Genomic DNA, 11,148 nt, shown 5'->3' with positions numbered 1-11,148 from the left:
GTGAAACAGAAGAAGAACTAAAATTTCTTACCCTCTAAAGTTATGTGCCAAACAAAAGAATCCAGCATGCTTTTCTTGGAAAATAAATTCACAGACATCGCCTGCAATGTCTTTGCCAATGTTGCTGATGTCCTCGGGAAATTGGCGGGTTTCAATGGGCTTTCCATCTTCTTGCACTTGTATTACACAAAAATTTGGGATGTGCTTTCCATTACCGTCGGGGTACGTCTCGAAATCAAAGTACATGAAACTAGCAGATTTGTGCTTGGCTAATACTTTGTCGTCAAGTTTCTCGGGTTTAATATAGCAGTCATGGTGCTCCGGTAATACATAACACAGGCAAACCGAACAATAAATTTCGCCGCATACATGGTCTGTCCCGTATCCTCGTTTCACGTTCGTCTTTATGAATGCTGAGCAATCTATGCAGACCTTGAATTTTTCGCAAATGCTTTTCTTTTTGTTATGGTTTGTGCTTTTCGCTGTCTTTGCAAGGTGGTGGTTAAAACACTCGTTGTTTCTAAAGCCCGTTCGATTGCATCCCGCACAGTATCGCGCAAAGTTTGCTTCGAGCTCACACCTTTCGCGCAAGCAAAGCTTGCAGGTATATTTACAGCGATGATCACCTTCGTGAGAGTACCCCTGATTACAATGAAAACACCATTTGCTTTTTTCGTACCACCCTTGAAGAGATGTTAAAACGTCAAAATGGTTGGCATAATACAATAGCATTAAGCGTTTTTCCCTGAATTCGCCAGCAAAGATAATGCTGTTAAGCTGTTCCAGTCCAACAATTATGATTTGATAATCGCTTAGTAACTTTTGAAAAGTCTCTACGTCGTCCAGGCTGTAGCGCCGCTCCGTCAGGCCTGCAGCTATTACCAGCTGTTTCGCCAATAATGTCTGCTGATCCTTATGCTGCTTTTCTGGGTGCTTATGTGCCCTGGTGTCACGTAGCGTTGAATACAGCTGCAGATCGTCATCTGCTAAGGCTTTAGCCGTTACTAGGGACCGTGGTAAACATAAATTATCGTCGTTCTTTATGCGCACGATAGACATCTTGTTTTTCAGTAGCCTTTTAACGCTTTCAGGAATCACTAGATTGTCATTACCTCCACCATCCGGCGTTTCTGTGTACTGGACTTCAATCCTGAAGCTTTCATCCAAGCGAAAGCTTGTTGAACTTTGCATCACCCGTTCCACGCGCGCCATGATACGATCCACAGTTAGTTCGTCCCGCCGCATTAACGGTGTCCAAATAGGAATCTTCTTTCGCAAATGATCGCTGTATAATTGCACGCGTACCATATACCAAGGCTGAATTTTGTCTACCAAAATTCTGTTAAGCAGTTCTTCAAAAATGCTTTCTATTACTCCACAGAGGCGTGAAAACGGAACATCAAACAACTCGGGCGCGATGCGGCACTGAAAAACCGCAAGTGCAGTTTTCCATTTCTGAGAATAAGTATCTGCTACCTGCTCAAGTAGCAGATTATCTTCTGAAATGCTAGGGATGCTACCTAAGCCATCTTCTTCTTCTTCTTCTTCGTGGTTGTCAGAATGCTCATCCATTTTTCGCTCAATAAACACAACTTGTAATGTGTACACAGCTAATGAACTCAAGAGACTCCTTCGAATTATGATTACCCTGCTGAATGACGTTCACGGCTTTATATACTTGTTATTCTTATTAAAATCGGTCAAGTTCTAACACGCCTTATCGACTAACAGCAAATCGTAAACAAGGGCTACCCACCACCCGCGAAAAAAAAAGAAGAAAGCTAACAGAAGTCAAAGTTTGTGACCAAAGATTACAAAGCATAATCAAGCATACGTAAACTAGTTCCTTTGCCAAAACAAGATTTTGCGTCTATCAACAACCTTTGATGTGCCTGGTGACACAATTTACAGAAACAGTTAATCATACGTGGAAAAGCCATACCGCGTGCAGCTAGTAGTAAACGTAACATATAGTACCGAAATTCGTTGAGGTAGCCAATGTTCATATCGTCTCCACAAATACGCACTGCACTGTAGATTGAGAACGCGTCGTTGGATGTCACTTTGCGCATGATGCTCTCCACTGCATCGATCCCGCGGCAGTCCAGGCGTGTTAACCAGTACTCGCAGATTGTCCGCCAAACCGTACGTAGATGAGGCGTAGTCCTCAGATGGGGGAGTGGATCCTTGGAGGTCAGATGGAAAGTGTCCAGCAATTCCTCGGCGACATGGATGACATGGTGAGGCTGGTTTGCTCCACGAGCGAACAAAGCATTAAGCTTAAGATATCTACAACGTACAGAGCGATTAGTACAACGCAGCACGACTCTATGACTAAAGCTTAAAAGAATGATACATACGATTTCTCCGTTCTCATCCACCCGCACTCAAGGTACGACATGTCCGAGTGCACATATCCAGGAATAAGATGGCGGAATCCGTAGACATAGACGTCCTCCAACTCCAGCGTGTTTATCCATTCCACGGTCTCCAGAATCGCCCTAACACTCATGAAACCTCCCCTAACGGTGATATGGCGCAGCTCCGGTGCAACGTCCTGCAGAACCAGCAGTACCGTGCAGAAATGGTCGTGCATATGATTGATGTAGGCCCCGTTGCTTTCCCTCATGTCAAAGGTGATGCATTTCGTGCGGTTGGACACTACGCAAAACAGCTTCTTGCTAAAATTTCGAACTTCACAGTACAACCTGTCACACGGAGGATGGATGCCTTCATTGGTGTAGTTATCCACATCCGAAGCTTTGAAGATGACCTCGGGTTTGGAAGCTCGGGCAGCTATTTCTTCTTCTGCGTAGAAGTTGAACGCCGATGAAACCCGCTTCAGATGATATAAGTCAATGGGGGTCATCAAGGAAACGATGTACTTCATCGTGTCCTGCTGGTAAAATGGAAGCCCGCATCCATCCGGTTCGGTGTACTGTCGCAACCAGTTCCTGGTGGGTGTTGCCGACGTCCAGATGTCCCTGGCGCCTTGCGCTTCAAGACTGTCCGCTGCATTGCCGGCATACACCGTCTCCACGCCATCCCTCCATGTGCACATCGCACAACCAAGGTCGCCTGGTTCTCCGGCTGAATTGGGTCGCTTCCGGGGGGACGTGGCGTACCACTTCAGTACATCCTCCAACTGGTGATCGAAGCAGTGGGGAAAGCGGTTGGAAACTCTTGGGAGTTGGAAATCCTTGAACACCTCCTTCGGCACCGGTTGACATTCGGGACACGCCTCCGTAACAATCTGCGCTTCTTCGTCGCTGTCATGAACACACTTGCAATATTTACAAGGAGAACCTTCTAGTTGAATGCTACGCTTCATTGTAGTGACTTAGTAAGCGAACGACTTACAAAAACTGGAAATGAGCCGTTCGTGCGTTGCGTCGAGTGCTTTTATATACCTAGCTGTATAGCATTGCTAGCTTGCACTTGATTGGCTTGATACGGTATTGATTGTTAATTTTTTTTCTTCCCAGGGCTCTTCCCTTCATTATATTTACGTAGACATCTTGATTAAACGGACTACAATTACTTGGCATAACAGTTAGAACATTAGTCCAGAGTTTATTAGTCTGATGGCATCAGTATCATGCGGCTAGTATGTGGACTTTAATGTGTTATATCATGGTTTTCGCCACAACAATTATGCTACTAGACATCTAGCATACCAATCAATCCGTTTTCATAACCGTTGCTCCATTGATTCATTCTCTTAATTGTTTCCATCAAGGCTTCCTTGTACTCCGTGACCTTGTCAGCCTTGAACCCTGTTTCATGGAGTTCGATGAATTTCTGCATGACCTCGCGTCTTGGGTTCTTGCTTCCCTTCTTAAACAACCCAGGACGCAGCGTCTTGCGTAATTTCCCTTTAACCTTGTCCGTTTGACTCATCAATCGCGCAAACATTGATTGCACTGGTGCTTGGCACAACGCTTGTGTTGTCATTTTCCTGAAGGATTTCAGATGGCGTTGCATCAGCTGCAAACAATGCGAACATAACAAATAATTAGTCCCAACGAGCTCATCATTGAAAAGGATACTTAACCGGGACGTACTTTGCCCAGTTCTTTGTCGTCCAAATCGGAATCCATATTAAAAGTGTCTGGCTGGAATATATCAAGGATGTCCACCTTCTTCTTTTTCTTCGCCGGTTTCTGTCCTGCCTTCCGGATCAACGGATCCGGTTCTCGTTCCACTGACCGACGGTACAGCTCTCGGTGTTCCGTTCGCTTACGCAGGACAGTGAGCAACAAGTCTCTTGACTTCTTCGGCTTCGTGGTTTGCGCTAGGGCTCTGGACGCCGCTTCCCTTAATTCATTCAGCCCTAGCTGGACTTCACGGAGTTCACGGGTGCATTCATCAATGGACTGTAGCACAGTGCGATGTACGGCGGCAGCTGCTTCTTCTACATGGCGATTTTCTTTAAACAGCGCAACCTGTACAGAACAAATGCATTTTGTTATCCATTGCGGTACAATACAGACCAATGTATTGTTCCTGATCGTATAGAAAATCGTACCGCTTTCTCGTACAGATACTGCTTAGCCTATTCATCCAGTTTTTAATCTTTTCATCAGCTTTCTCCTCCTGGTCTGGGCATTGTCTTTACCGGCATGATAGAGCGTCTTCCACTCAGCCTTCACCTAGAAGACAACAATAATAGATGAGAAAATAAGCATGCCTGTATGCATAGGTAAATAATTTTATTCCTAATACGTCAGGTAAAAAATTTGCGTACCCATATGAGCAGCTTAATAATTTTTCGTACCAGGTAGTCCGTTGAAAAATTTGCGTGCCAATATAAGCAGCGTAATAATTTTTAGTACCAATTAGTCCGCTAAAAAATTTGCGTACGGGTATGCGCAGCTTAATAATTTTTAGTACCAGTTAGTCCGTTGAAAAATTTGCGTACCAATATAAGCAGCTGAATAATTTTTAGTACCAGTTACTCCGTTGAAAAATTTACGGGTCAACATAAGCAGCGTAATAATTTTTAGTACCAATTAGTCCGCTGAAAAATTTGCGTACGGGTATGCGCAGCTTAATAATTTTTAGTACCAGTTAGTCCGTTGAAAAATTTGCGTACCAATATAAGCAGCTGAATAATTTTTAGTACCAGTTACTCCGTTGAAAAATTTACGGGTCAACATAAGCAGCGTAATAATTTTTAGTACCAATTAGTCCGCTGAAAAATTTGCGTACGGGTATGCGCAGCTTAATAATTTTCAGTACCAGTTAGTCCGTTGAAAAATTTGCGTGCCAGTATAAGCAGCGCAATAATTTTTAGTACCAGTTAGTCCGCTGAAAAATTTACGTACGGGTGTGCGAAGCTTAATAATTTTTAGTACCAGTTAGTCCGTTGAAAAATTTGCATGCCAGTATAAGCAGCTGATTAATTTTTATCCTCAATTAGTCCGCTGAAAAATTTACGGGTCAACATAAGCAGCGTAATAATTTCTAGTACCAATTAGTCCGCTGAAAAATTTACATACCGGTATAAACCGTTCAAAAATTTTTATACCCGGTCGACCCGCTGAAAAATTTGCGTACTAGTCCGCACAGCTGAAAAATTTACATACCGGTATAAGCTGTTCAAAAATTCTTATACCCGGTTGACCCGCTGAAAAATTTGCGTACTAGTACGCACAGCTGAAAAATCTACATACCCGCATAAGCTGTTCAAAAATTTTTATACCCGGTTGACCCGCTGAAAAATTTGCGTACTAGTACGCACAGCTTAAAAATTTACATACCAGTATGTACGCTTCAATAATTTTTATACCCTGTCAGTCCGCTGCAAAATGTACCCATTAATATAAGCTGGTAAAATTTTAACGTATCGTTATCACGCTAAAATTTCCATCCTCATATGTTGGTTAAATTGAATTAGAATTGTCCAGTTACTCAGCTACAATTTACCGCAGGAACAGCAGCGCATAGTTGTACATACAACAATGTTATGGTAAAACATTACAGTATATACATAATGATAATGCATTAACGATGCAAGCATACAGCATACATAACTTACTGATATTTTATTCATACAACTATAGTACACAGCATAACAACAATTATTCAAGAGAGTACAGTGATTGCACTACAGTAATAATTAAAATGTTATCTCACCTCGTTTTGCGACATCTCTGTGTATGGCAAGCAGGAGTTCTATACGCGGGAACGGATGCTGGGTGTCCAGTGCGGTTTCCAGATTGACAGCCGAATGAATGCGTGGGTTCCTGTGCGCTACATGTGTATAATTACTGTGTGGGTGCTTGATGGAGTACCACAAGCACACACAGTACACGATCTGCCACGCTCAAATACAGAAAAAAGTGGTACGGGATCAAAGTCCCTTACCACGCCAGACAGTCATGCTGCGAGCACATTTTCTGACAGAGCGACATTTTGTTGTGGTTTCTGTTAATGTGCTCGCACATGGTAGAGCTGCTTGCTTCCTACATATTACACCGTGTTAGTAGCGAAACATACCATCGGAACACCCTGATTAATTATCCGCTTAATTATTAAGCGATACCATTCCTCTCGATGCTATTCCGTCTGAGAAATACTTATTGCTGCAGTGCTGCTACATATACAGTACTAGCAGCGGAATATACGATCGGAATACTTTGATTTTCCACACTGATTACTAGCCGATGACATTCCGTTCGACATTTTATTTGCGATACTTGAATGGAATTTACCAGGTAATATTTGTATATTTATCTATAATTTTGGTGATTTTTTTCTGATTATTACGATTTTTTCTGAATTTTTAATTAATTTTTCAAAAAACGGGACGTCATCCCGGGACGCTCTTATCAGCGTCCCACATCTAAAAGCCGGTCGAGACAGGCATATTACTACTGGGGTTCGATTCCGCCATCGGTGCATTTTTCGGCCTTAGTATGAAGCCCGGCTTAGAGGCGCAATTCGAAATATGTAGTTAGCGACGTCACAATGACACACTGCCTGTCTGCAATCCTGGCGAGAATCAAGAATAGGTTAACAGCGCATTGTTTGCGAAAGCACAAGGTTGTTATAAACTTATAATAATGGGCTTCCAAAAAGTTTCCGGGCCAAATTCGTGCACATGAATGAAAACTTTCGCGAACTCCTAAATAACTTTTATCCATTCTTTTGTGGTATTTTATAGCCAACTGATTTGTGATACGAACGTATACACTACACATTTGGGGTGAAAACCACTTGTGCACGCAACATCCGGTTCGGGAGTGATGGGCAAAATGGCATCCCACAACTTTTGAATGATTAGAAATGCATCAAAAGACTCAGTTTTCAATCGATCCTCTCCAAAAGTCAGACAAAAACGCTCACTGTCAATTGCACAAAGATAGTTTCCACACCGAACCATACGTTCCACGTTCCATCATGATTTTAAAAATTGTAAAATGAATTTCAAACATTTTAAAAAATATTCGGGTTTGAAAACATTCAAAAAACATTCAAAAAATGGTACTAGCGCTGTCGTTTTTAACCACCTTTTTCTTTCAAATTATCAAGAAAAAGTTTTCAAGATTTTTGTATTTAAGGATTGTAAACATTTGGGAGTTGAGTACAGCTTCGCCCGATGCCGAGGATGCTAAAAATTATGCGAAAAGTATCCGAAACTATGCGAAAATTATGCAAAAACAAAGTCAGTGCCTTACCAAGCGGCGCGATTTAACTGGACTGGCATCCTGCCGTTGGAGATACTGCAGTGTTCGCTTGCACTGAGAGAGTGAGATACACCAAACGTCAAACCAGAGTGCCAAGTCCCGCTGAAAGATCTCCCCTGCTAACTGCGATCCATCAGCACCACAGGCATCAGGTAGCTTCCCCAACCGCACGACAAAATCCTTCTCCAACACGCGAAACTTCTCCCACTCCCCGTCCGCGGGCGGTGGGCGCACCTGGTCGCGGGGAACCAGCTCCGGGATGGTGCCGTACAGCGGTACTTGCACACATACCAGATGCTCATTGTGGTAGTCTCCCATGTCGACCGTCGTTCCAGGGTACCAGATCCACGCGCCGTCGGGCAAACGGTGCAATAAAACTTGCACAGCGGTGGCTGACGCTTCCTGGCTGTTGCTGAAGCGGAAGATGCGCCCGTATTTAACAAACTGTGCGCGGTGCCCCGCACGGCGGAAATCAATGATCAGGCCACCTTTGGCTACGTCGATGACGTCGCCGTGCTGCAGGAGTCCGTCGACGAGAACGTCCACGGCGTTCCACGCGTTGCTGTGATGTCTGTTGTCTCCGTACACATGCATGATTTATTGATGCGTGATGCCAGATCAGTTTGGTTCCAAACGACACGGTGACAACCTGGAATGGTTTCTGCAACTTTCTTGTAATTTACTATTATTAAGATCTGTACAAAAAATACTGGACGAAAAATGAAAAGGGATTTGAATCAAAATTTTCAAATACCGTGATGGCGTGATGCTTAAATGCGTATGACACATAAATTGGCATCACGCTGCCACACCAAGCGGTTGCAACTGCTTCGAGTGCCGGAAGTGCCCTCTTGAATTTTCGTCGCGAAATTTTTAGCGCGGAGGTTTGATTTTTTAACAGGAAAGTGGTTTTCCACAGTAATCCAAATCACTCTCAAACTGCCCCTGTGTGTTAGGTAGGAGCTGTAAAATTTCGCCTCTAGGAGCGACTCTGTGTAGTAAGCGCCGTAGTCAAAAATCAACACCTAACTCGCCTTGAATTCGGATTTGTAGGTGCACTGTGTACGCAGAACAGTACTTATTAGTTGTCCGTAGTCTGTACATTGTTTGTTTCGCAATGTGAAAAATTAATAATTTAAGGATTGCATAAACAAATTCCAGCAAGTTGATGCAGCCTAAATTCGTACAATGTGGCACAAAATACTCGCATAACTTGTCATTATTACTGTAGTCAAAAGGTGATAACGCTTAGGTTATCAACAGTGACCGCCTAGAAACAATGTTCGTCAACGCAGACGGTTCACATTTTTCAGTAGTCGTTCCCGGCCTTCGTCCAAGGCCCGGGTGAATTCAGAATTAGCTTTTTGAATAACAGTCGTATCCAAGTTCGGCAGAGACGGCTTAATGCCCTGTTAGTTGGCCAGAATCCAGCAATTGGTTGCATAATACCGCCGCCGTCAGTGTGTTCAACTGGGTGACATCCAGATCGGAGAGGTTATACGCGGCACTTGTATTTTATTGCTTGCGCTCGTACTTACTGTACTAGCGGTGGTTGCGAACCACATTATTGCACGAATGCGAGCGCCACTACCACTGCGAAATGGTACTGGGATTGTGGAATTGGAAAAGCGTGACGTACGCTCTTCATGGCGTCAGACAGATTTTATGCTCTTGACGAAGGCTTATTGCAGCACCTTGCGCTTCGCGCTCGGTGCAAATTATTTTTTAGTAATTTTGTACAAATTTATGCCGTTACTTTAGGCCCGCTTTCTCGCTAAATTTAGCAGTTGATGTAGTTTTATCCGGCACACGGCTTGATAAGTACTCTAGTAGACCTGGAGCAGTTGGTTGCGAAACAATTTCTAGCAGTTTCTATGCGACAGGGTGATCCTGAAGGACTGTCACATGTCGGATGACAATGTGGGAGCGGATGTCGCGCTGCACGCCTTCAGCGGGCAGCAGTCGCTCGAGGAAATTGAACTGCAGCTGTGGGATGTGTTCGAACGTGGTCTCATTCTCAGACAGCCGCTGAATCGATCGGCATTGGCGGAGCGGATCGATGGCTGACTGGCGGACTATGCCATGCTGGAAGACAACGGGACCGAAGAGCAGATTATGACGGTACGTTGCACCATAGGCGAATTTTTATCGCTTGGACATGAGAGGCACCGAGTGCCCGGCAGACGGTTAAATAACTTGCTGTAGAAACTGCTAGAAATTGTTTCGCAACCAACTGCTGCAGGTTTACTATAGTACTTATCAAGCCGTGTGCCGGATAAAAACTACATCAACTAAACTACATCATTTAGCGAGAAAGCGGGCCTAAGTAACGGCATAAATTTTTACAAAATTACTAAAAAATAATTTGCTGCTGCAATAAGTCTTCGTCAAGAGCATAAAATTTGTCTGACGCCACGAAGAGCGTACGTCACGCTTTTCCAATTCCACAATCCCAGTACCATTTCGCAGTGGTAGTGGCGCTCTCGCTCGTGCTCACCATTTTGCGGTGGATGGGTTCCGTGGTGAAGCAATTGCGGCGCTGGAGTAGATACCGCTTCTTCTTTTTGCGCCAAAGCCATAACAGATGCCTGCAACCAGACACATCCTTCGTTCATGCTAAGATACACTATTAAACGTAATAATTAATTAATTAAACGTAATACGTAATTACGAAAACACACGGATGTATGCATTTATAATAGCCTTCAAGATGGTACCAAGTTACCAGCCACTAAATAATACGGGCAGTGTCCGGTATATGGTGCAAAAAGCCTGGACATCTGCGAAAACGTTCGCTTTCGCGCACGCGCAAATACTTTTTATGCATTCGTTTACGACGTTCTATAGCAATATGATTTGTATACATCGGCGTAAAAACCGTTGGTGTGCGCAGAATTCGGTTGGGAAGTCACGGGACAATGGCATTCCAGAACTTTAAAATTAAAAAAATTATGAATCAAAAGTCACGTTATCACCCGACCCTCTTCAAATTTTGTACGTAAACGCACAGTTCCGTGAAGATCGTTTTCACACCGAACTAAGTTTCCTTGCATCATGGTCCAAAAATTTTTCAAATGAATTTCAAAAGTTGTGAATTATTCTGAATCATTTAAAATTCAATTTGGAAAAAAATGTCGCTGGGCGCAATCATTTTTGGGTGTTACCATCCTTTTTCGAATTAAAAAAAAATTTAAGAATTTAAAATTTAGGATTGGCGGACATTCGGGAGCTGCGTGTACCAACAACTCTACCAAATCCGTTGCTGACCATGCTGCGCGTCTTCACTGGACTGGCATCCTGCCGCTGGAGATAGTCCAGAGTCCCCTTGCGCGGAGAGAATGAGATAAAGGAGAGGTAAAAGCTCTCCGTCAGGTCCTTTGAAAGATCTCCCCTAACAACGGTGATCCATCTGCGGGATAGGATCAGGCAGTTTTCCACGCCGCACCACAAAATCCTT

At 43.7% G+C, this 11,148-nt stretch overlaps 2 protein-coding genes across 2 annotated transcripts; both read right to left on the bottom strand.

Moving 5' to 3' along the window:
• Positions 1-3,333: 3,333 nt before the first annotated feature.
• LOC129601203 (uncharacterized) lies at positions 3,334-4,624 on the bottom strand. The gene is made up of 4 exons (XM_055499945.1): positions 4,619-4,624; positions 4,529-4,555; positions 4,065-4,445; positions 3,334-3,987 (listed from the first exon to the last, which is right to left on the bottom strand). Exons 1-4 carry the CDS (start codon positions 4,622-4,624, stop codon positions 3,661-3,663), a joined length of 741 nt encoding a protein of 246 aa, XP_055355920.1. The 3' UTR covers positions 3,334-3,660.
• LOC129601184 (uncharacterized) lies at positions 4,602-11,095 on the bottom strand. The gene is made up of 5 exons (XM_055499925.1): positions 10,959-11,095; positions 9,230-10,279; positions 7,683-8,340; positions 6,139-6,248; positions 4,602-4,652 (listed from the first exon to the last, which is right to left on the bottom strand). Exons 3-5 carry the CDS (start codon positions 8,283-8,285, stop codon positions 4,649-4,651), a joined length of 717 nt encoding a protein of 238 aa, XP_055355900.1. The 5' UTR covers positions 8,286-8,340; positions 9,230-10,279; positions 10,959-11,095; the 3' UTR covers positions 4,602-4,648.
• Positions 11,096-11,148: the final 53 nt, after the last annotated feature.

This window comes from Paramacrobiotus metropolitanus, unplaced genomic scaffold (genome assembly GCF_019649055.1).
Source record: "Paramacrobiotus metropolitanus isolate TYO unplaced genomic scaffold, Prichtersi_v1.0 Parri_scaffold0000218, whole genome shotgun sequence".
Lineage (NCBI taxonomy): Eukaryota > Metazoa > Tardigrada > Eutardigrada > Parachela > Macrobiotidae > Paramacrobiotus > Paramacrobiotus metropolitanus.
The sequence above is the reverse complement of the archived record's forward strand: the minus strand, read 5'-3'. Positions and strand labels throughout refer to the sequence as shown.

What these genes read in the sequence shown, in the direction of transcription:
- LOC129601184 (XM_055499925.1), bottom strand. Translation starts at nt 8,285, where the DNA reads ATGCATGTGTACGGAGACAACAGACATCACAGCAACGCGTGGAACGCC. An exon ending in CAGTTAAATCGCGCCGCTTG is followed by an intron (nt 6,249 to 7,682) that starts GTAAGGCACTGA and finishes TGTAGCGCACAG; the next exon opens with GAACCCACGCATTCATTCGG.
- LOC129601203 (XM_055499945.1), bottom strand. An exon ending in AGTATCTGTACGAGAAAGCG is followed by an intron (nt 4,446 to 4,528) that starts GTACGATTTTCT and finishes TGTTCTGTACAG; the next exon opens with GTTGCGCTGTTTAAAGAAAA. An exon ending in ACGACAAAGAACTGGGCAAA is followed by an intron (nt 3,988 to 4,064) that starts GTACGTCCCGGT and finishes CATTGTTTGCAG; the next exon opens with CTGATGCAACGCCATCTGAA.